The 26712-nt window shown below is 35.5% G+C and overlaps 1 protein-coding gene across 1 annotated transcript in view; it reads left to right on the top strand.

Moving 5' to 3' along the window:
- NEGR1 (neuronal growth regulator 1) overlaps positions 1-26712 on the top strand; it is an 831724-nt gene that overhangs the window by 621556 nt on the left and 183456 nt on the right. The window contains exon 5 of the mRNA XM_033115332.1: positions 20331-20451. Coding sequence (XP_032971223.1) covers positions 20331-20451 — 121 coding nt within the window. The remainder of the gene's footprint in view (positions 1-20330; positions 20452-26712) is intronic.

Below are 26712 nucleotides of genomic sequence, written 5' to 3'. Positions count from 1 at the left end.
TTATAAAATGTTATTTTTCCTGGGACAAGAACCTAAAGAATTTGTCGGTAACAAGATGCCATATGAGTAGCATGACATAGACAATATGAAAGATTCCTAAAATGCATAGTAACAAAATAGGAGACACCAATTTTTTCAAAAGCTCTCTCTCAATCTTGCAATCACATGCCTACCTGTGACATCAATTCACACCTTTGCATAGGTGACTCTAACGTGCATAACCCTGGCCAGCCTTCTCCTCTGGGCCCGAGATCTTTCTACCCATGTCCTCATCTGATATTTGCTCTTGGATGTCTCAGGAACATCTCAAACTCAGTATGTTCCCAAATTGAATTTAGGAGTCCCAACACCTTCCTATATCAACTGCTTACATTATTCTCCACTGACATGATCATCTGTCCAACTAAGCTAACCAAAAACCCAGGAGTAACTTTTAACATCCGGATCTTCCTCTCTGCTCATATCCAATCTGTAACCAAACCTGTCCATTCTGCCTTTTAAATAATTCTCTCAAATCCTTTCTCATCGCCCATCTCTATCGCTGTAACTCTACTCCTGTACCTTTATCTTGATGGCTATAATATGTTGCTGACCCCTCTTATCCACGCTGGGTCTCCTCCAATATCACATCTACCCAGAAGCCACAGTGATGGCGTTGTTTTGTTTATTTTGAGGGGATGTTCGTTTTGTTTTGAGCTGGTAATAACGAATGCATATCTCTCTTTTCCGATACCCTAATTAAAAGCAGTTGAAACAGCATGTTCTTTTCTCCTATGTATCACTGTCTTCATGTTTTTAATGTGCTATGTTCCCTTTAACATTTACCTAGACTGGCTATAACGAGTTCAACTATTTTGCTGAGACTCCCTCTTGTATCATTTAATTAGTCTGTATTCCTTTTTTTCCTGTTCTCATTCATCTGTTGTTTCTCAATTATGACTGAAATAAGTGCCTGGATCCCTCCAATTCTTTCTTAACTTCCTGAACAAATCTGATTCCTTATTTCTGCTCAGGCCTTTTTAAAACCACCTTTGTATTGTTTGAATCTGCAGCAATATTATTGAATTATTTCTCTACCTCCATCCAAGAAGATGGAATATTCTTTTTATAATAAGGGTCCTCATTCCCTTTTACTTTATAATAAAATCCAAGACTCTTCTATGAATAAAGCCATAATTTGTATATTAGCAATCAAAAGCCAGTTCCTGAACCTATGGAATTAATAAGCCCAGACCCACTTCGAGACCACAATAGTGAAGAATGACTCTTAAGAGCCTGTGCACAAGCCTCGTGTTTCTCAGGCTAGCCCCTTCAGAGTTTCAGTCCTGATATATAAATTCAAAACATAAAGGAGAAACAGAATCTGTGGCAGCTAAAATAGCAGTTTCTACCTATTGGGGAACTCAAGAGCTCTGAAGTTAAAAGGATCTGGCCTTCCATCCTCCAGACCTGGCTGCAAAACACAATAGAAGCACGGACGAGTACCACCTCATCTGTATTACCAGGCTACCTGTGACAGTAGAGTTTAAAGTTAAACTTCAGTCTGCACATTAACGTTAGCTTTGCTGGTGTCTGACAAGGCCCCCTAGTGCTGCCTGTTTGCCATGTTGGCCTGGCCTATTATTCTAGCATTTTGCTGAGGCCACCTACTGGGCCCAACTGCTCTTTGCTTAAGGTCAGGCATGGCCCACCTACTTGTTCAAGCCACTCCTGTTAAAAAAATGATTGTTTCTATATCCTATCTCTGTTTACCTGTCTCATAAAAGTCATTCTCCCGTGGCAAAGATCCACAAGCTAGTGTGAAAAATCTTGTAAAGCTCATACCGAAGACCTAAAGCTGCATTCTTGGTCAGAGCAGTGCAAAATAGCTATGAGTACCTAATTATAAAAATTACTCAGGAGTACCTGTAACGCCGAGTCTAAAACAACCTGGCCTCCGAAAACCTCTGTCTCTGAATGCTCATTTTGCTCCTTAAATTCCTCTCCGGTCTATTCCTTGAGTTTTCTGACTCTGTGCATCAGATTTTAACACTGGGAGAAGTAAACCTACCTTCCAGTCACAGACACAACTAGAAAACTCCAGGCCTCCCCACAAGGGCTGCCTGCTTTTGTAAAACTCATCCATGGTGTCACTGAGTAGAATGTTTATGTCCTGCGGCGAGCCTATTACTTAAGAGTAAAGAGCGAGGTGGGGTCAATCTGTAATGACCATTCCTTTCCACTTGCAAATATCCGTCCTTCTTCCTTCTTTGAGGAGAGCGAGCAAGTGGGTAGAGAGAAGCCAAAGGTATTAAATTAAAATCCCTCCTCTAGCCTTGACTTTCCATGACAATGAACGTTTCTCCACAGCTCCCACAGCTCCCACAGTCCATTAATCCTTTCCCCCAGGACTTTGCATTCCTGTTGAAACTTCCATAGTTCAGCCCTTGATGCTGAACTGAACTGAGCCAATTTTCACACCTTTAGACTCAAATTCCTCCGATCTACCCTAGCCACAGTTTAATTATACAAGATTCAACTTTGCACCACCAACAGCATAAGTAATGGGTCTTAGAAATCACTTAGGGAAAGCTAAGAATTGTAAACATTTAGAATGTGACTGCTGAGGGCCTGTAATATATAATTACTGAAGAGGTGCCAAAGAATTCCTCATTGCAAGAGCTTCATGTGTAGAAAAGGTACAGACTGTTTGATAATGAAAGTAGTAAGATTGGGCATATTGAATCAAATACACGAATGACAAAGAAATGGGTAGAAAAACCGGAAACAGTTTTATTTATTCTAATGTTGTTGTGTATTAACTACCACAAACAATATACAACTTGGCACAAACTCAATTGCAAAGTAATTTAAGTTTTCAGAATTAAATCTTGTTAGAAATACTTTAAAAAACGTATGTAGTTATGTTTATTTCTTAATCAATGCATGAAATTAAGTAAATAGGGTATCTTGATATGAAAATACTTACTGAGTCGATAAGAAATTTTACCTATCACTTTATTTTCCCCTCACCCTTAGACATAGCCCATTAAATAAAAAATAATCTTGAAAAACCTTTCCTAGAAGTCAACAGACTATAAAATAGAATAACTATAATGCATTCACTTATATTATAAAGATTTATTATGTGCAAAGCGTAATTATATATGAGCGTATACACATACTACATTCATCAATGGATAGATGATACTGGAGGATTTGAGGAAGATGAATGTTTATCTACATTACTTTGAATCGAAGTAGCAGTAGTATTTGTGCGACAGCTTCTCGTGTTTTCAAGTGTTCATTCTATTACAGGCCTTCCTTGTACTCATTGTTTATATACAACCTTACTGAATTGCCACAAGTCTTTGAGGTAGATTGTATCATACCTGTATTACAGAGGCAGGAATTAAAGTTTTAAAGATGTTACCATAGTTGCTTAGCATCCTATAACTAGTAACTGGTTATAAGCTAAGATCCTAATTGAATCCTAAATGCAGAGCTCTTAACTGCTTCACTATATAGATGTTTATATTTAGGAATTTTTCCGATAAACACTTCTTTGCTAATTCTTGTATGATCTTTGTCTTTCATACCCTCCCTTTTTCATTGAAGATAATTACCCAGATCAGGAATAAGATTATCTGGAATCCAAAAACACAGACCTCACCTGACAAAGTTATGGTTTTAGTAACATTCAAGTTCTGGTTATTTTTATTTCTCTGTAAGTGAATGTGATTTTTTTTTACAAGGAAATCTTATCCGTTCCCTAATAATCAATAAACATGTATTGATTGCCCACGTGATGCAGAGCTCTGAACTAAATTTCAAGGATGGAGAATGAATCTGGAGCTATTTGTATTTTTTTAGTTTGAACAATTTGGCAAAGAATTAACATCTAACGAAGACTTTAGAAATGCATTAAGCCAAATGGGAAAAGAAATTCTCGTTGATAGAAGCCAATTATTCTTATTGTTTATAAAATTTGAGAAGATATATTTTTTTAATTGTATATGTCTGTGTTTGGGATGTAAATAAGCTGATATCTCAGCAAACCACTCAGCTTTACCTACCCTAGCAGAAAGCTTCTAATCATGTGACATTGGGCTCCCTATTGAAATGTCTTAACAAGCCTACAATCTTTTAAATAATTAAGAAAAATTAATAATACTTTAATATTTTAAAATAAGCTTGTCTAGTAATGAAACAAGCTAAGGACTCAAAATAAAATTTGATGAAAATTGGCAACAAACAAAAAAGAGGACATTGCTTTTTGACATTTACAATTCCACACAAATATATGTTTAATTAGACAATGTGGTTAATCACCAAGGTGAAACTGAAGTTACCAAAACTGAATGCTGGTATAAAAGTTAATAAATTCAGTTCATAATCATTATGCACATGCTAGTTATAATAATTTACTGTCCATACCAAATCTTTATAAGCATTGTAATTAAATATAAAATGCATATTAGAATTATAATGAGTAATTAGGGCAACATAACTAGTATGCATGAAAGTCCCAAAGCTCATTAAAATGTTAAAAGACAAAACCTGTTCTACCTAGTGTTTAGCTATTTTCAATAGCTAAATGAATAACGATGGAATCTGTGCATTCTTTTACCATTTTTGGTTTTTATGAATTATGCATTTAAAATGCCCTGAAAACATTTGGTTTTGTTACCAAATGTAGGCTTATTTCCATTTTGGAAGGAAAAAAAAAAACAAAGCAGGAACACACACACACACAATTGAAAAGAGTTTATTTTGCTGCTATTACGAGGCCACCTCAGAACATTACTTCAGTAAGAAGAACATAAAACCATAATGGACCATTATTTCATGACGTACACAGCGGAGCACACTGAAATGAGCATGAGGATAACAGAACCAATGAGGATCATTACCTTGACCAGTCTTTATACTTTTTTACACTATGGTCTTACTCACCTCCTGCTATAAATTTTTATTTTAAACAATGGTGAGCTCAAATTTAGGCAGAAATCTTAAACTGAGCATTTAGCCAAAATAACAGAAACAGGACATGTTACTTCTAACATTGTTCTAGGACCGTTCATCCTGTGTCTTTCATAAACACACGCAAAATCTGCTTCTAATACATCCACTATACACATATCAACTTTCCAGTTATAACCATATCTTGAAATTTACACACAAAGTGAATAAATATTTGGACTGATAAATATGTTTCAGACTCAACTAATAACAACATTTTTTAGTCAAAATAAATATTTCCAAGCATATCCATTGATTTGATCAAAATACAGACTTATATGTTTAGAAGGTATAACTTTTTCAGAGAAAATTTTAGCTTTGGCTAAATTTTAGGTGAAATGTGCCTAGTAATTCTGTTATTTCAAAATCGTTACTCACTAAAATTTTATTTAAAAATTATTTAAGAAATGTACTTTATTAGAAAGCAGCACTAATATGTCACATGAGCATAACAAACCTATCAACATTGAGTCTAACTCATTGGGATCTAACTGTATTATATTGAAAAAGGCTAGAGGGTAAATTATAGTATAATCATAGAATTATAGCATTTTATAATGATCATTGATTCATTCATCACGTTTATTTATTAAACAAACATTTTTAAAGTCTCTACTACGTGCTTCTTATTAGGCTAGATCACAGAGAAACAAAATGATGACATTATTGGCCATTTCCTAATTCCACTAGAGCCCTGACCTTCTTTATGGCAGGAACCATTTTAATCTATTCTTGACCAATAGCACTGAGTAAATAAATGAATAAGAGAACAAACAATAACTCAGAATCAATACTGAGTCAGTAGATGACATATGAACATGGAAAACTACCTGATTTTCAAATGCCTCTCATTTGTGGTAGCTGAAGAAGTGGGGAGTCCTCCTAGGGGGTCCTCCCTCATCAGCCTTTCCTGGGTGCTCTAATAACACTGTCCTGACATGCTAGCTTTCCACAGTACTTGGTTTGCATTGTACTTGCTATCCTTTTGGTTACCATGGTATCTGTTCTCTGGGGTATATCTGAGTCAGATATTCCTCGCATTCAATTACTCTTAAATCCACAATTCATTTGAAATATTTCATTTCCTTAGCAGAAGATAAAACAAACTTTCCTTTTCAAGGCAGACCCATAGAACTCTTTGGCTTTAGTATGGAGGAGACTTTTAGCCTGAATGACTTTGGACAATTCTACCTACAAGTAATGGTTTTAATAATTCCTTGGCAATATGGACTTCCATTCTACTCTAAAAGTAGGTGGAATAATATTCTCCAGCCCCACTAATGATAGACTTGGCCATGTGACTGCTTTGACGAATGTGCATTACAGATATGACAGAGAATAGTCATGATAGAAATGCATGTTGACTGTCATATGTCACTAAAATGTAGTGGTTATTAGTTACACAGTATTACTTTGGCATAGCTGACTAAAACACAGCATAAGCCCAAAGGTTATCTACGATTGCTTTCCCAGTCACAATATAACAGTGGAAACCATAGGCAAATACTGCTTGAATTTTTTGTAAACCTCTGCTACCCAGGTATATAGTATTTTAATGCCAGGTTATATAGTGTCGCATTACATATTGTATTATATACATAAAAATAAAAGCTAAAGTTAACCATTTAGTTTCAGATCCTTTGTTCCAAATAATATGTAAATACTTTAAGGAATATATTAAATTTAATTACATATATATAAATTAATAGGTGTAATATATGTTTATATATAATATAAAATACATATAGAAACATTTATTATATATTGGTAATATATGTATTACATACATGGATATATATGCATATATTCATCTAACTAAATATTATATAAAGGGATGAAAAAACATAAGGTATTATTATATAGCAAAACATCAAAAACATGAATGTCATATATTTGCATACATTGCATTATTCATTTTATAGACACACGATTCCTGTATGCATTGTGTTTTCCAATGAGGGAAAAGAGACAATCATCAAATAAAGAAATAAATATATACTGTGTCAGGTGGAGATCACTGGTATGGAGAACAATAAAGAAGGTTAAGAAGGAAGGGGTTGTAGGTAAAGGGATAGGGTTATTATTTTACAAAGGGGGTCAGGGAAATCCTGTTCAGTAAGGTGGAATTGCAGTCTCTAGACTGCAAGAAAATGAGGATGCAACCAAGACATAAATATGTCTGAAGGGTGAGTCTCCCAGACTGAGGAATTACCAAATATAAAGAACCTGAAGTAGGAACATTCTTGTTATATATTCCATGATTATCTAGTAGTCTACTGTGGCCAGTGTTGATTGGTCAGGAGAGAGAATGGACAGAAATGTGGTTATAGAAAGATCAGGGAAATCAGATCATTTAGGGGTCTGTGGACCATTGTAATGAATTTGACTTGTATTTTTAACGAAAAGAGGAAGCCAGAGCCTGTTTGTAGTAGCAAGAATGGAGGATTTGACTTGTTTTAACAGAAATGCTATGGCTACTATGTTGAGAATGGCCTGTAGAGGGAGCAAGGGCAGAACCAGGGGGGACCAGTTAGGAGACCTGCAATATTCCAAGCAAGAGGTTATTAATGTTGGTTTGCACCAGCATGATAGTTATGTGGTGGTGAGGGTGATAAGGTGCATTTTAAAGGTAGGACCTACAAAATTATAGAGTCTCTCAAGACTTGGAAATGTTTTGTAATGACATTTATGAACTGGTAATGGCCACTGCTTATACAATGTACAGATAAGCTTTGCAGGATGAGCCGGTGCATAGAGAGGGATCTCGTGATTTTGACTGAAGGGTCATAAAATAAGACTGAGATTATAAGGAGGGTATCAGCTGAATTTTAGGCCTTTACAGAGGGTGCCAAAAAAATGCATACACATATTAAGAAAGGAAAAAAAAAACTATTAAAATTATGCAGATGGTAACCACTTTGAGCACCTCTTGTAATTGCAGAACTCAAATGTGACTTGTATTCATCTTTTGTTATCGCTATATATTGAGTATTACAATTTTAATACAGTTTTTTTTTCCTTTCTTAAAATGTGTATATGTTTTTTGGCACACATACACGTAGAGACAGAGATAAATATAGAGAGATAGATTTTTTTTTTTTCTGAGCAGAAGAGGAAAGAGCCCAAACATTTTCTTTAATAATTTATTCATTTCCCACTGTTGCTGACATGGAATTTCTTATTTTTCAGTCAGACATTTCTTTTCTTGACACACCCTTTAGTTGTCAAATTACTTTTCCTGTTAGGCACAGATTTCTCATACCACATTTTATTTATCATTTTAGGAAGAATGACATTTTTTTTCCTTGTAAAAAATTCTTAGTCCCAAACAAACCCATACTATTGTTTCTGAAATTACAGTTTTTCTATCACCCCTCTTCCCACATCTTTTGATGTCTTTAAGATACAATATTTGTAAGTAAACTGTCTCTCCTACTTTATGTCTTCTTGTTCTTTTGCTCTTAGTTACTACTTATCGTGCTTGGTCTGATTTAGCTTTGTTCATAAATACAAGTGTCCAAAACTGGTTTGTGAAATGCAAAGAAAAATTACATCTCAATTCTACAGCTAGTATCACTTTATGCTGCCTTGTTTTCCTCCTTGTTCATAAGTTCATGGCAAGTCTATGGGTAAAGCACATCTGCTTCACAGTCATGAGCTCTGTTGCTTTCTTCTTTAAACCATACAGAAATACTATAACAGTACATCTTCCATGACACAGGTCTAAGGACACAACTGATTGCCTCCTCAAACTAAATGGAGAGGTAGAAGTGGTTCAGTTTAGTGTTCATTTTCTTACCAGAGAATCTATGCCTATAGTTTTAGGAAATGTCATTCACTTAACACGTTTCCTCTAGTTTTGCTGGACGTCTAACATTCTCCTTCATGCAGTTGCGGGGGGTGGACTAGGAGAAAAAGGTAGTGTACCACTGTATTTCTAGAATATAAATCTTACTTTTTTCTTTAATTTTTCTTCTTTTTTCTAGCTATAAAGGCTTTCTTTTCACCAACACTGTGTTTGGAAAGTAATTCTTTAGAATATATTAGCAATATGAATTATTCATTTTTCAGAATTAAGCAATTTTAATAATTGAATGTTAATCAACTTTCTAAATGTGCTATTTTAAGATTATTGAATGCCACAGAGAAAAGAAGAAATAATAAACCATTCAGTCAACTAAGAAATCTGATCCAGTGATTATTCTTCAGAGGGCACAAGTCATACCAGCTCAAGGCTCCCTGGTGCCTTCATATTTCCCAGTAGGTCGTTGGATAAACTGGTCGTGAGGCCAGAGAGAAGCACGATCTGGTGAGAAATTAGCCTAAGGAAAGATTCCCCCAACGTTATCCCCATCTATTACCAAGTACATCTTTATTGCTATCTTTGTTACATTGATTAACTGCAAAAATCTTGAATTTATATATGTCTAATTTATTCACACACTGAGAGATCAATATTAATCTTTGAAAACATACCATAACTTAAAACATAACGAAAAACAGAATAGAAGCATAAACAACATATCTTGACTGATTAATACAACTAGAAAATATTTCCCATGAGAAAAACTTTTCCAATAATATTTTCATGTTTTACACATAATATAAAGAAAGCATATGGACTCTTCTAATCTTTATTTTTTAGGGATTCACTAGAAAGTATTTTTTATATCAGGAAATTTGTAATAACTTCACTATGAAATGAATGCGTTCAGATGTGTAAGCATCTGGGAGGTTTGTACTGATGGGTAACTTTTGTTATAAGATTGTACATGCTGAGAATAGAGATGCCTTTGGAGAATCCTAACTATACAATTCTGGCAAATGTGTCCAGTGTATCCAAATAAATCACATTCAGCTATAATTTCAGCATTACTGACAACAAAGAAGAGATCAAATCATGAGTAAAATCTAAAGAAGGAAAGTTTGGTGAAAAGCTAGGAAAACAGTGAAATATTTAATTCCCATTGATAAAACTGGCGGCCCAATAAGTTTCAGACATTTTACAGTGGATGCACCAATGGAGTGAACCTTGCCGACTAGAAGGGAACAACTACTGCAAGCTATAATTTTACTAGTGCTGACCCTTGTAAAAAGCAGGATGTGAATGAATTCTTCCTAAGCACCAACAAGCTCCTCATTATATAATGCTTTCTCTCCTTACTGTTCTTTTATTTACTTCTTCCTGAGTCACAGATAACATAGCCATCCATCTTTCAGTGGCTTCTAGCAGGTACATACTCATAATCACCACAATATCAGATTCATTCACATCACAATAGAATTGACTAATGAAAACTTACGGATTTTTAACCCCCTTGAAAGGGTTAATTATTAGAATAGCATTAAACCATGAATTCAGGAAAAGAACCCCTTATGTTACAGTTTTTAAAAATGCACAGATTTTTCTTTGGGGATTCAGGGGACCAGGGCCTTCACTACTGCCTCTAAAATCAGACTTAATATGCAGTTATATATCTTAGCCCTGAAATGCTTTACAAAATATTTTGCTTTTTACATACCTGTGCAAACATAAGGAAATCAGAGATCACTGTTTAGTGCACTATTATATTGAATACTGAACATTTAATAAAAACGTGTAAGTTAACATGTGAAATTCCACTTATTGCCTTTCTTGTGAAAGAGAAAATGATCTCATCACATGCTTAATTGAATCAATACATTGATCTCCTATGTGCCCTAACACTTAATGTAGCTCTACAGTTGCATATCTTTCTAGAAAGGACACTTTTGTGTTTCATACTTTTGCTGTTCTATCACGTTGTTAAACCCCAGCCTCTTACTCCTTGGTCAATAAAATAAGACAAGGTCTACCATAAATGCCTTGCAAAGAAAATTTTCTTGGTTAATAACTACACTAAGAAAGTAGGATATGGATGGATTTCTGGGAGAGTGAAAGTTGTTATAGGGGTCCAGCTTTTAATTAAATTAATCATATGCTTGCAGTACCTAGACGATTAAAAAAAATCAGTTCCCTTTTCTATCCATATTTTATCATGATTCCTTGTTTTTAAAGGGATATTAGCTTTGATACCTAAACACTTTTAATAATTTCCGTTTAATGATAGCTGATATTTACTTCTAACTCAGTGAAAAGCACTAGCACAAGCACATTCCATGAATTGTCTTAATGTTGTCTATACAGCAATCTTGTGAAGTAGGCATTATTTATTTTACAGGTGAGAAAACTAAAATTTAGAAGGGTTAAGTAAACTCAGTGAATGTTAGAATCACTTTTGTTTGATTGCATAGCAGAGCCTTTTTACAACACTATTTTGCCACTGTGTAAATGTTTAAGGTCTTAGGGAAGCTGATGGTACATTATAAACTGGATTATTTTCACCCCCTGTGAAAGCAGACCAGAGTGTGATTCAATGTCTTTTATGTCATGAAGATTACGATTTGATTGTATTTTGGTAGTTTGATTTTTTTAAAGATCTGACTAGATAAATTATTAATTTTTTAATTTCTCTTAGCAATAACATGGAGTTTTTAGCTTTCTTTAAGACTAAATTAGTCCATAATACAAGGATATACAGAAGGTGCCAAAAAATGTATGCATATTTTAAGAAAGGAAGAAACTATTAAAATTATAATACTCAATATATACTGATAACAAATGATGAATACAAGTCACATTTGACTTCTGCAATTACAAGAGGTGCTCAGAGTGGTAACATCAGCGTCCAGACACTTCGGATTACGGTGAACTACTGGCGTGAGCAACATTGACCAAAGTGTCCACTTGTATACATATTTTTGGCACCCCCGGTATTTGCTTCATGGTAAGGGTTTGTTGACCTTGTGATTCATTTCTGTGAGATCTGTGACAACCTTTGAAAGATTGTCAAATTGTTTAGCTATCATCAGTCTCATCTGTAATAATAGTGTATTGACCACATCCTATAGGATGTGTTCTCTAGTAGGCACTGAAAACTACATTTTTTTCAAAGTCTGTCCATTTGATCAAGGGCACCTTAATGTAACTCACACTTCTAGAATCTAGACTAAGGCCAAAATGCTTATTTACCACAGTGTTTTCCCAGATAGCTTCTGTAGGATGAATTTCTTGACTTATTTCTCTTTACTATCTCTCACTCTGTATTGTTCTATTTACTTAACATGTCACTTTCATCATTGTCCATCATTTTGAGACAATAGGCTGGTGATCAAATTCTTCTGCCATTGAAACTCTAAATTTTCATTTCAACTAGCTCAACTCCCTAAGGCTATTAAAGTAATCCTTGGATTCACTCATTTTTTTAAATAATAAGGCTTTGTACAAAACCAAAGTTCCCACTGAGGATGGCATGAGAGGAAGGTCTTTGTGGCTATTGTCATGTAACTAAGAAAACTTGAATCTTGATTAGGCTTTTTGGGTGCCAAGTGCTGAGGTTCTGTTGCTTGCACCTGCAGAGTCTGGAGTTTTGGATGAAGAACCTTTAATTATCTTCATCCTGAAATGACTGGCTAAACAATGAAAGGAAATAATCCCACTGAGTAAATGAAAAGGGAAAACTCTTCTTTCAGGAGCATCTAATCACTCAGGTGTTAAATATCCCTTCTTGACCCTTTCACTGCTGGCTTTTCCCAACATCTGTTCTTTGTTGTTCCCCACATCTGTCTAATAACATTCTTGTCAAATTGATTTTTTTCACTGTGCAATTGCTTCAGCTCACAGCCGTATCCAATTTGACAGGAAGGCAGAATGCCTAAATTTCAGCAGGAGACATAAATCAGTTTATTCCGAAGGATGCCATTGTACTCATGAATTTGAGGAGCCCAAGTTCTCACTTTCTTTGCTACTTTGGTGTAATTGAAAGATGTTGCATGCGAGCAAAACAAAATACTGTCTCCATGGAAAGAAAAACAGTTCTGTAGATGCATACATTTATACTCCCACTTCCTATAAAAACAGCTTACATTGCTGGGCCAGGGTCAAAATTCACAGAGCAGTGGAATAGGATGGTACAAGCAATAGGCTCTTGGAGCAGTCACTCAAGTTGTACTATTTGATTGTTTTTTCTAGGACAAGCCCAATTTGATTTCTTAAAACATGAAACATTTTAGTGGAAAATGAATGTTTTGTACAACTTAGCCAAGTATGCTTATAATTCACTAATTGAGCTCCAGTTGGAGAATTAATTAGTCCTAATTGTTGTGAGGTATATATTTCTGGCAAATAAGTGACCGTATCCTTACAATGCAAGTAATCATAGCCTCTCCTCACATAAAATTCATGAGTACGTTATAGCTTGTGAGCTTATTGAACCAGTGATAATTGTTGACCTGGAAGTTCATGGGTCACATAACATAGCATTTGGAATAGACCTTACATATCTATTAGTTCAATTGTCCAACATACCCAGAATATGTCCCAAGAAATATAGGCCCACAAGAGCTCAATATAAAAACTTCTGCAATTTTTTGGTCTCATAAGTTGGGACAAAGCTACGTACGATAAGAAATCCGCAAGGCATACATGGACATCACAGTCTCTGAGATGTGTTCTAGAAAAGAAACTTGCTAGGTATAATCAGACATTTCTGAGGCCAAAGAACTATTTTATTTATACAAAGTAATAGGGTTCAGTCAGAATGGTGTAAACTTGGAAATTTCACTAAAAATGTCCTGTCACTGCCAGTTAACTAAAATGAGTTTACTCAGGTCCAACGTGACCAATGATCTATTTAATTAAATTTTCTCTCAATTTCTGCCTTTCCTATGGATTTGCCAATGACTCTCATCATCCTAAAGATTACTACAATATCCTCCTAACTGTTCTGCCTGTTTCCTCACCAGCTTCTCTTCAGACCATGTTCCCACAGCAGCTAAAGAATCTTTGTAAATGTTAATCAAACCATGTTGTTCCTCTACTACAAATCTCCAAACCCTCATCTCCTTAGAGTAAACTTCAAAGGCTTTACCATGGATATCAGACCCTACAGAATCTGAGCCCCAGTTGCGCACCCAACTTTCTCTTCTGGATTCTTCCTCTCACTTGTCTGCTTAAGCCATGATGACCATCTGTTCCCCCATTATCCTGTTAAGTATATTTCTACCTCAAGCTTGTTCCCAACTCAGGGCTTTTGACTTTTTTGTTTCCTCTTATTTTAATAATTTCCTACAGATAACTACATGATTCCGTCTCTCACATCATTAAATTCTTTGCTCAATTATTGCCTGTCAATGAAAGGGCTTTCTTTTGCCCTGTTTTCTTTTACCCTGCTCAATTTCCATCCTAGTTCATATCACTCCCTTACTATTTACTTAAATCAAAAATAATTTACTGTTTGCTCATGCATGTATACACACATGCACACACACACATGCACACACACACACACAAACACACACACACAAACCCCAAGGATATTAGGCAAGGAATATTATTTTTTATTGATGTGGTACTTAATAAAAATATTTCTTGAATTGATGAAGGAATTAAGAATAAATATGCAGATTAATCTTCCTCTTCTTGAACAATCATATTCAAAAGAGGCAGTGTAATATGAATAAGGGTGTATTCATGTCCCCAAGAAAAATCAATAAAGCTTTCAAGTTCAAGTTTAGAATTTTAGCCTCAAAATGAAATCTGGATGAGACTCTCCTCTCTATATTGATTACTCACAGCTCATAACCCTTTAATTCTGTAACACGAAAAATAGTCTTAGGACTTTTTATTATGCTCCATTTTAATTCTTGATTCATTTTTTCTCTGTGCTTCCATATGACATTTTAGGTATCTTTCCATTTGTAGTGTCCCTCACAGCAGCCTATGAACCCCTATACAACAGGATAATGTCTCTTTAACTGGTGTGGTACGGCACCTAATCCTGCGCCATATGCACACTGTCCTGCATAAAAGCCTTTTAATGACAAATTAGATTTTTATTTCAGTTCATTACGCCTGGGTTTTCAGGCAATGTTCCGGATTTCATGGTTTTGTTTGCAATGAGTCACGGCCCCCTTGACAAACAAGAGGGTAATTAAACTAACCAGGTTATCAATAGAAGCTTGTGATGGATCTCCTGTTGCATATGGTTATTTCATCTTCAATAATAGTTGGATATCATAAAAGATTATGGCCTTTTAGTGTGACAGGGCGAAAGAGAGATGAAAGCCTGTGAGAGCAAGAATGAAAATATGATTTTATCTATACCTCTCACAAGCAAAACAGTGTCATAATAATTGACAAATCGGTGGATTTTTATTTATACATGTCTTTTGTGTATTTTATTGCCTTTTGTAGGGGGATGTGAATCTTTGCTTAACACAGAAGGTTAAAATTTATTAAATGACTCCCTATATGACATCAGTGTATGTGTTATTGTATTGTGTGTGCATATATAGAGAGGGTGCCAAAAAATGTGTACACATTTTAAGAAAGGGAAAAAAGGAAAAAAATGTTGCATTAAAATTGAAATGCTCCACATATACCGATAACAAAAGATGAATACAAGTCATGTGTATACCTTTTTTTTTGGCATCCCCTGTAGGTAGTATAGATTTACATATATACATATATAAAAATGTGTCTGTGTATTATGACGTTTTCTTATTCAAATATTTTGGTAAACATTTTTCATTATTTTTCACCATTATTAGCAAGCACTCTAATAAAAATATTTCTTTGAACATTTTTTTCCAGGACTATAAGTTGAACCTTTACTATTACAAATAAATATACCACAGAGATATAGAGGTGCTATAATTTCAAAATAAAGTATCACCCTTAACAGAAAATGGTGAATTTGCAAGAGCATTTTTAAAAGGAAAGGCAATGTTTTGTTGTAAGAGTGTTCACAGTTTTCATGTTTACGATGTACTCAAAAATCATTAAACTCTGTACCTTTTATTGCTATACTAAAATAGATCCAAAGTATGCATTTACTCAAATCATTTGTCTGAATGAATTTGTATTTGCATCCTCAAGGTTTCTGTTGTATCAAACTTTTCCCCATGGTGTTATTTAAAATATGTACTATGCTAAAAAGATTTGTAGAAAAGAAAATATTTATGAAAAGAGACATGCTTGGATTGGTGATGACATTTTATATACAACATCAAAAGATACAATCCCTGGGAGAAATAATTGATAAGCTGGACTTCATTAAAATTAGAAGTTTGACTCTGTGTAAAATTAGAAATTTTGACTCTCTGTGTATCAAGAGAATGAAAAGACAAGCCACAGGCTAGGAGAGAATATTTGCAAAAGGCACATCTGATAAAGGACTGCTATCCTATTAAATATACAAAGAACTCTTAAAACTCAACAATAAGAACATAAACAACCCAATTAAAAAATGGGCCAAAGACCTTAACAGACACTTCTCCAAAGAAGGTATACAGATGGCAAATAAGCATATGAAAAGGTACCCCATGTCATAGATCGTCAGTGAAATGCAAATTAAAACAATGAGATACTATTACACACCTATTAGAATGACTAAAATCTGGAACACTGACAGCACAAATGATGGCAGGAATATGGTGCAATGGGAACTCTCATACATTGCTGGTGCGAATGCATAATTGTACAACCACTTAGGAAGACAGTTTGGCAGTTTCTTACAAAACTAAACATACTCTTAGCATGTGATCCAGCAATCACACTCCTTGGAATTTACCCAAAGGATCTGAAAACGTATGTCTACACAAAAACTTCACACAGATGTTTATAGCAGCTGTATTTATAATTACCAATACTTGGAAGCTACCAAGAAGTTATTCAGTAGGGGAATGGATAAATAAACTGTGGTACATGAAGACAACGGAATATTATTCAGTGCTAAAAAGAAATGAGCTGTTGAGTCATGAAAAGACATAGAGGAAACTTAAATGCATATTACTAAGTGAAAGAAGTCAATCTGAAAAGGCTACATACTATATTATTTCAAGTATATAACATTCTGGAAAAGCTAAAGCTATGGAGATGATAGTGAAAAGATCAGTGGTTGCCAGGGGTGGAGGGGTGGTAGAGATCAATAGGCCCAATGCAGAGAATTGCAGAGCAGTGAAAATACTTTGTGTGGTATTTAATGATGGATATATGTCATTATCCTTTTGTTCAAACTCACCGAATGTACACCACCAAGCGTGAATCCTAATGTAAACTATGGACTTCAGATCATAATGATGTGTCAATGTAACAAATGTACCACTCTGGTAAGGAATGTGGATAATAGAGGCTATGTATGTGTCCGGGCAAAGAATATATGGGAAATCTCTGTATCTTCTGCTTAATTTTGTGTGAACTTAAAAATTCTATTTAAAAAATGACACATTTAAAACTCCAAATGTTTCCCTCCAAGCTCTTCTACTTACAGTCTTCCCCATATCAGTATTCTAACCTGCCAGATAAGCCAAATGAAGTCACACTGGAGTCCCCTCTTTGTTTTATATCAGTCAAGAAATCCTATTGGCTACCGCTTTACAAGAGGCAAGAAAGCCAATCACTTTCCACTACCTCCAGTGCTACCACCCTAGTCAGAGCTGCCTATCACTTGACTTGCTGACCACAGTAGCTTCCTACTCATCCTCAGCTTTCATCCTGGCCTCAGGTGTTTTCGCAACACAGCAGCCAGTGATACTTTTAAAACAAAAATCAGATTAGATCCCTCATCTGTAGTGGTTCACCATTTCACTCAGAGTAAAAGTTAAGCCCTTAAAATGCCCCTCAGGGTCCTACCTGATCTTCCATCATTTGGCCCCATGTATTAATCAGGGTTTTCCCAAGAAATCGAACCAATAATATATATGTGTGTACGTATCTATCTACAGTTCGCCCTTGAACAATGTCAGGGTTAGGGGTGCTGACCCCAACGCAGTTGAAAATCTGAATGTAACTTTTGACTCCCCAAAATCTTAACTACTAATGCTCTACTGTTGACCAGAAGCCTTACTGATAATATAAATAGTCGATTAACTTATATGTTAGATGCATTATATACTGTATTTTTACAATACAGTAGGCTAGAAAAAGAAACTTATTAAGAAAATCATAAGGACGAGAAAATCCATTTGCATACTGTACTGTATTTATCGATACCATAAGTTAGCATTGTCCACTTACACGATGAATCAGCGGTCAGCACCTACAGCAATATCCTTACGTGATACAAAACACTGTACATGTTATAGGTATTACTAACACTATACATTAAAAAGTAAAAAGACAAATGTGAAAAACAAATTCAAATTTATTTACAGGTATAACGATTCATGCATTGATAATGAAGAAGCAGCAATATGACAGCTTTATGGTAGCCTAGTGTTATTGATAGGATTGTTTCACAGCAGTAAGGAAATCTCCAAAAAATTTTCAATACACTTATCGGAAAAAATCGGCATATAAGTGGACCCACACAGTTCAAACCTGTGTTGATCGAGGGTCAACTGTATACGCACACACACATACGTATACATATGTATGTATACTCGTATATGTATAAACACATATGCATGTAAAACTATAGATCTAGATCTAGAAAGAAATTATATTATGAGGAATTGGCTCATGTGGTCATGGAGGCTGAGAAGTCTCACAATCTGCCGTCTGCAAACTGGAGACCCAGGAAAGCCAGTGTATAGTTCAGTCCCAGCCTGAAAGCCTGGGAACCACGGGAGCCAGTGGTGTAATTCCCATTCTGAGGGCAGGAGAAGACTGATGAGTTAGCTCACGCAGTCAGGCAGAGAAGGGGTGAATTCTCCCTTCCTCTGCCTTTTGTTCCATCCAGGCCCTCAATGGACTGTATGATGCACACACACATTGGAGAAGGCAACATAAGCATTACTGAGTCCACTGACTCAAATGCTAATATTTCATGGACACACCAAGAAATGATGTTTATATCTGGACACTATATGACCCAGTCAAGTTAACACAAAATTAACTGTCACACTTCATCTCCTGCTAGTCTCCCTTTCTTTTTGTTTCAGCCACACTGGTACCCTTGATATTTCTCAAACAAATCAGGCTCCCTCCAGCCTCCGGTCCTTACTGTAAACTGTTCCCTCTTCCCAGAAGACTCTTTCTCCAGATATGCCATAGGGAACTCACTCATTTATATCTGTTTCACTTAAATCTTACCTTCTCAATGAGTCCTAATAAAATTACCCTATGGAAAATAAAAATCCATTCTTACCTTTCTGCATTTTAACCGTATTTCTTATCATCTTCTAGCATTTTATTTAAATTACTTATTCGTGATATTACCGCTCATAGTCTCCCCACCCCCTACCCCATCTAGAATACAAACTTCATCATGCCAGGGAGTTTAACTGCTTTGTGCCTTGAGAAATACCTGACCTGTATTGATGACTCAATAACTGATACATAAAGGAATGGCTCTGCTACAAAGCAACTTTTTAAGCATACTTGTGTGCCAGGCATTGTGCCCTAGTCTCTGAATATGCAAATTGAATGAGATATTTACCCTGCCTTCAGGCAGCTAACAAGGAAGCCTGGGATCCTCATAAATAAATACAATAAAAGAAAGTGTTTGGTATGACAGATTTAGAAAAACTACTCAGAGAAGAGAAATAGCAACCGGGAAGTGTTTAGGGATGATGACACTTGAATTGGTTCCAGAATCTGTGGAAATAGGGAAGAATAGCATTCCAGGTAGAAGAAGCCACATTAAAAAATAAATAAATAAAATAATAATAATAATAATAATAATAATAATAATAATAATAACAGTCACTAAAGCATAGGCGTAGACAGAAAAAAACACAAAGTATTGAAAGAGTTCAGGCTTTGTGTCAACGTGCCTGACTTCATTTCCAAATTCTACAACTAAGCAGCTGTGTGACCTTACACAAATTACTTAACCTCTCTGAGCTTCGGTTATCACATTTGTACAAGTGGGATAATACAATCTAGCTTAGAGTATTACTGTGAGGAAGTCATGAACATAAAGCACTAGCCCAGTGACTGGCTCCCAGTGATCACTCAATAAATTAGAGCAATTGTTGGAGTATAATTTGACTGCAGTACAGATGAAGTGTTTCCCCCACGAATGCGGGGGTTTTTTGTTTGTTTTTTCCAATAGGAAGCAAGGCCCAAATGTATGGCATTTACTCTACACTTCCTGGGAACATTCATCTATTGTCGCACATGAAAAATGAAGCTGAAAGTGACTATTCTTGTATTAGAGGCATAAAACACTGAAAATGTGATGCATTGGCCTATCAGGCATAAGACTGCTTTGAATATAAAAGGAACAGAAATATATGCGTGTTATATTTCTGCTGAAGATTATTTTTACTTACCTACCAGTATTTTTTGTTTGTTTCTTTTTCAGTTGCTCCTACGATTCAGGAAATTAAATCTGGCACGGTGGCCCCCGGACGCAGTGGATTGATAAGATGTGAAGGTGCAGGTGTCCCGCCTCCAGCCTTTGAATGGTACAAAGGAGAAAAGAAGTAAGGACTTTGTGATTGTTACTATGTTTCAAGCCCTTTGAGCTAAAGTGTGTTTCAGATACTTATTTTTAAGCAATTTCTTTAACTGGCTTGAATGATTCTCAACAGCCTCCTTGCAGGCAGGCAAATTTAAGGGGCCCACGTGGGAAGGAAGAGTAGATAATAGCATCCAGCAGGAATGTCCACTTTGGTTTATATGATCTCAGAAATACCTGCAAATCCCTTATCACTGATGTATGTTATTTCTTCCCCTCCTTTCTGAACCAGCACACCATTGCTCTTGCTGGCAACCGTGTTTAATTAGGAAGTCAACCAGCTCGTACAACTCGGGCACAGCTTCCACGAGAATGCTCCAAAAGCAATTGGAGCTGCTGTCCCTGGCTGGCTTCCTTGATAAGCCTCAACCCTTTCACCTGCCTTACTCTCCTGCAAGGCAGTCTAACATTTTGTTTTATAGGACATTGTGTTTTAGATATTCTGCTGCTAAGGGGGCCGTAGAGGTGATAAAATACATGGTTAAAGGGCTAACCAACATGATTTTAAGGCTACTCTAACTTCAGCTCTGATGGTCCCCTGGAGAAGCCTCAGAAAGCCTTGGCAAGAGCTGTTGAACAAGGGGAGTCAGGACTCTACTACTTTCTCTTTATTTTCAACCAGAAGGCTCATTCAGACTTCTGTAACTGGTCTTATCAGCCATCAAAGAAGAGCGGGATCCCTGTGAATTAACTGGAAGATATAATGCAGAGGGAAGGATATTATCTATCTATCTGTCTATCTATCTATCTATCTATCTATCTATCTATCTATCTATATATATATATATTTTTTTTCTTCGAAACTAGGGAAGGATGTAGTCAAGGTTGAACCATATGAAATTGCCATTTTTCAGTCAAAAAAGCTAAATATTGGCAATTTCATGCTGCTCAACCTATCCATATGGGGTTTACTTACTTGTGTCATGGCTCATAACTAATTATAGCTCAACATCTGAAATAAAACTGGTGAAATTACATAAGAACTGGTGAAATGGATGTGACATAAGTAGGTACTTTGTTTCTTAAACTGTAATCAAAAGCGGATTTGTGGAAAACATTTTACCTCTTTAACATCAACCTTAACAAGGATATCTCTGCAACTATCTTATTTGTTCTAAGTAACTGATTGTGGTTTTACCTAAATTTTTTTGCAGCTTTTCCATATGCAACCTATTCTACAATTGGGGGTATTCAATTTTTAATCCTTTTTGCTAATTAATTAATGTTTATACTATTTCTAAATTTACCTTTTTATGGCTTCATGGAAGCCCCCATATTTTTATATATTTAGAATAAGATAAACCTCTCTGGGGTCACTCCTGTCACACCCTGTAAGATTGTATATCTACCAATACAAACTTTCTCAGATTCTGTTTATGCAGGTTGAGATGTTTTCAATTTGTGATTGTCTTCATGGAAAATCATCTAGAAGAGTGGTTCTCAATCCTTTTTAAGTTATAAGACTCTTTGTTCAAATACAGTCTTATTTGGAAGCTTAAAAAATCGTATTTATGAAAGCAACACTTCTCTAGTAGGTATGGGGTGAATAGAGCCTCAATTCTAGCTGTTCAGAAGTCACCCTTATAGAGGACACCCTTGCAGCCACCTCCATCCCTAGTTCTCCAATTAAAAAAAAAAAAAAAAAAGGTTTAAATAATGACCTAAACTATTTTACATATTTTTCAGTCACTTTTGAGTCTGTCATTCCTTTCTTAAAAACTGACAATTATTCCCTGTAGTACAAGTGAGAGCTCATTTGCTAAAGTCCATTTTGGCTTCCAATATTTTGTGATGTCCTGAATTTTTTTCTCTCTCTGTCTCTTTCCCTTTTCCTAAATACAGTAAACATTTAAAAAAAAAAAAAAGGCTTCAATAATCCTCAGTCCACTTTCTTGGCCTATAGCAAATATAGCAAAGGCCAGTTGGTGCTCAGAGTCATAACTTCAGTGATTTTTTTTTTTTTCCTGCTGGGAGATGGACTATAGCTTTCATTAGATTTGCAAAGGAATTTAAAACCACTCTTAAAAAAAGCTTAGGTTGATTATCCCCAATGAACGCCCTCCCCAACACACACACACCTAGAGAAACGCGAGGAGCTATGAAAATCAAATGCACTTGTAAAAGGCAAACATATTATCATTTAGGAGAAAAGCATACATGTGTGATTTGTTAGGGTTATATTTGAGGAAATATCCCAACTCTCAAACACCACTGGAAGATATAAATTCCTCTCAAAATTACAGTAAAGCAGAGTTGAGTATATGCAGGGAATAGGAGAGAGAATGATTCTGGTTGCCGAGTGGTTGTTGTTACACTCACTAAATGGATCTACCAGGCTAGTGTCAGGGCCCAGGCCATTCAAATATTTACCTCATCAAAATGCAAAACTGACAAGCACCTGCTGTTTGACAGTGTTCTATATTGTTAATAAATAGTTTATTTTTATAATGAACCTATAAAATAGATACTGTTATTTTTCTCACCTTGCTTGGGAGAAACCAAAGCACAGAGTGTTTTTAAATAATGTGCACAAGGTCATACAGTTAGTGGCAGAACTGGGATTTGAACCCAAGAAGCCTTGCAAATCTTCGTGTAGAGTCCATGGGTTTAACCTCTTTATAATAGCACTAGTTTATTTAGGTCATGGCCCCTCAGAGTCTATCAAAAATCATTTGAAATGTCAACGTTAAATGCCAAGGGTAAAGGCAGTGCAAGTCAATTATGAATTAACAAAATGAACGACTGCACATAAAAACACTCACTTATAATTTCCCAATGTATTTAGTCAAAGACACAGAAATAATAGAATCAAGATAGACACATATGGAGAGGAAACAGATACAGCATATTTCTGAGTTGTTTTCTTGACCTCAAGGTGTCTAAGGGGAGCATGAAGCTGTCAGGGACCATGTCAGAATGGAACAATTTCTGCACAATCTGGAGACGTTTTATTTCCTAGAGATCTTTTATACTTAGGGCTTACAAACCTATTCAGAAATAATTTACACACTTTCTTCACTTCTACTTAAAGGAATGTATACAAATCCACCTCTCTTAAATCAAGATTTTCGAAGCAAGATCTTCATTAAAATAAATATAAACAAGTAAGCACAAGCATGAAAAACAGGGAGAGTACCCAAACGTCCCTAGTCTTAGCTCCGCATACAGTTCTTATGCATCTTGTAAAATTCATCTCTGTACTGCGAATAATTCACTTGACAACCTTTAAAAAGACATCCTCTAAAATTAAGCACAATTTAAAGAAAAGAAAAAAGCAAATACTTACTGAGGACAATCACTTTCCAGGCCCTCTAAGTACTTTGATCTCATTTATTCTCCAAACCTCTGTGAGGGATGATTTATTACCCTCAATTTACTGATGACAAAACTGAGACACAAGAGACTGAAAATAACCTGTCCAAGAGCACTCCACTTTAAGTTGCCATCAGGATACATTTTCGATTTGTCAACCTCTCAGCTTACATTCTTTCCCCTGTATGCATTGCTATTATTAGTTAGTATCTATTGCAAAGTTACAAATTAACCCAAAGCTTAGCAGCTTAAAATAGTAAGCATTTATTATCTCAGGCAGTTTCTTGGGTCCAGAATCCAGCTGCAGTTTAGCTGTATGGTTATAGCACAGATTCTCTCATCAGGTAGCAAGCCCGAGGTCATCTGAAGGCATGGCCAGGGCTGGAGGATCTGCTTCCAAGGGAGCTCACTCACATGCCCTGCGAGTTAGTTCTAGTTATTGACAGAAGACTTCAGTTAATCACTATGTGGACCTCTTCATAGGACTGCTTGGCTGTCTTCATGACATGGCAGTTGACTTTCCCCAGAACTAGTAATCCAAGAAGGAGCAAGGTAGAATCTGCCATATCTCTTATGACCCAGTCCCAGATGTCATGCTCTGTCATTTTTTGCAGTACCTTATTGGTTACACAGGGTGACCCTATTTAATGTGTGTGGCGAGGCAATAGAGGGACACAAATATCAAGAGGTGAGAATCATCAGATGCCATCTTCAAAGATGGCTCCCACACTGTCTCCCTCATGGATGATATAATTATCTTTTATAGAAATATTAGAAGAAAAAAAAAAAGAAATATTAGCCACTTGACCTTTAGCTTGTTGCATTGTTTAGATAAGCATCATGAGAATGACTAAAATTATATACTTATTATTAAAATATCATCCCTTGGTATAAAATAGTCATTTTTTTTAACGCTATAGTCCCTTTAAGCTTACCTGGCAGACCAGTCCAATTAGATTTAGTGTTACTCCTATGTATTGAAATATTGGTAAAATGGCAGTTGTGAGTTCAATTTACATACAGAGCCACAAATTTAAACTTTTTTCTTAATAGTAGAGACGATTGATAAGAAGACATATTCTCTTTGTATACAATGAAAGGACACTTTCCCAAAAGGCAAGGTAATATTAATCAACTCACGTCTTTGATGATGTGAAATTAAGTTAATCTATGGCTTGAAAACAGTACAATTACTTACAATTAAGACTAAAAACAGAAATGAAATTTTAATGGACTAATGTTTAAATAGGTACTGCAAAAACATGGGATTTGTATCACTTTGTGAAGATGTCATTACTATCTTGTCTTAGATCAGACTTTTGGTATTTGTTTGCTAGGGTGAATTCCCTCCTCTTTTTTTAGATTTCTTCAAATTCCAGCCTGAGGCCTCGAAAGCTTGCCTACTGATTCCTCATGGCATTTAACTGCTCTAGGCCTTTTAAATAGTGTTTTATTAGCTTTGCTTGTTTTCAGGCAAATGGCCCGTAGTAGCAAGTCTTTTTTGGAATTCATTAATTGCAATAGTATTTCTTTCTTAATCCTCTATCATAACTAAAGATAGGGATACAAAAGTTACAAATGAGGTAAATACAAATGACCTCTATGAATGAAAAGCAAATATATAGTAAAACATTAAAAATTATCAATATATCAGTTAAGAAACAAGTGTGTACCTAAAAATTGGAATATTTTGTATTTGATGATGATAGCCTATAATATTTTGACTTTTTAAGCAATACATTTCAAATTTAATCTATGCATTTTAAGTCATTCTTTACAACAAATATTGTATCACCTCATCTGTCATTTCAGAATCCTGTTCATTGTTCAGTCTATACCACTGCTTCAGATGAAGTGTGATGAGCATTACTATTTGCTTTATTGTAAACGATTAGTTATCTATGTGCATAAAACATGCATGCATAGATATGTACAAAATGTATACAGGTACCATTGAATGGACAGGAAAATGTCTAAAATCAACCATGTAGAGTAAGTATGCTGTGTTCACTTTACACAGAGGTATGATGACCTTTCTCAGTCAGGTTAGGTTTTCACTTTAGGAAATGATGATTTTTCATTCTTGGCTTTACAGAGGTGAGATGAACTTGAGAAATCATAATGAAGTGAAGTAACCTTTCCTCTCCTTTTTCCTAGTCTAGATATTTACTACACAATCACCTAGACCATCCATAAATTTTATCCGAGTATTCACTTTGACAAAGGAATAAGAGAGAGAGGGTCTCCTTCCCTTCTTTTATTTTCAAGGAAACTGGAAAAATGAGTTAAAATATTTCTCTGTATCTCCAGTGATCTTCTTTCTATGCTTTTCCATGTAATTTATTTATGTCAAAAGTATGAATACATTACATTTATATAACACATTGTGATTTTCAGAGCATTTTCAAATATGATAGTTTTGCAAATGTGCAGATTTTTACATTTCACTTACACAGCACCAACTCTTTAAGCTTGGAGTGCTACATGAGAGATATAGAAAAAAAGAAAAATAGCGATAAACATAATCGTAGCTATTCAAATGGTGTAGGCTTGCTACACTAGTCAACATAAAAGTTTCAGAAAGACATACAATGGTAGACATACCTTGCTGCTCCTTCAGTTGGCCTTGATTCCCATATCCCTCTGACAAAGTGTGAGTATCTCTCAATTCTAAGTGATATTCTCATGACAAAAATGACTTAATATCGTGTGGTTTTAAAACAAAAGCCTAGAACTTCATCTGGCGCTCCACCACGAGCAGTGATCTAAAACAATGGCCCACAACACCTTTGGAACATCTATGCCTATGAGTAAAATTTAAACATTAGCAAGAACTACCAAGATATGCGTACTTATTTATAAATTATGCATATGAATTTCTGAACTAGTATATTGCATACATTAAATGATGTAC

The sequence above is a fragment of the Rhinolophus ferrumequinum genome, chromosome 9 (genome assembly GCF_004115265.2).
Source record: "Rhinolophus ferrumequinum isolate MPI-CBG mRhiFer1 chromosome 9, mRhiFer1_v1.p, whole genome shotgun sequence".
Classification (NCBI taxonomy): Eukaryota; Metazoa; Chordata; class Mammalia; order Chiroptera; family Rhinolophidae; genus Rhinolophus; species Rhinolophus ferrumequinum.
The sequence above is the reverse complement of the archived record's forward strand: the minus strand, read 5'-3'. Positions and strand labels throughout refer to the sequence as shown.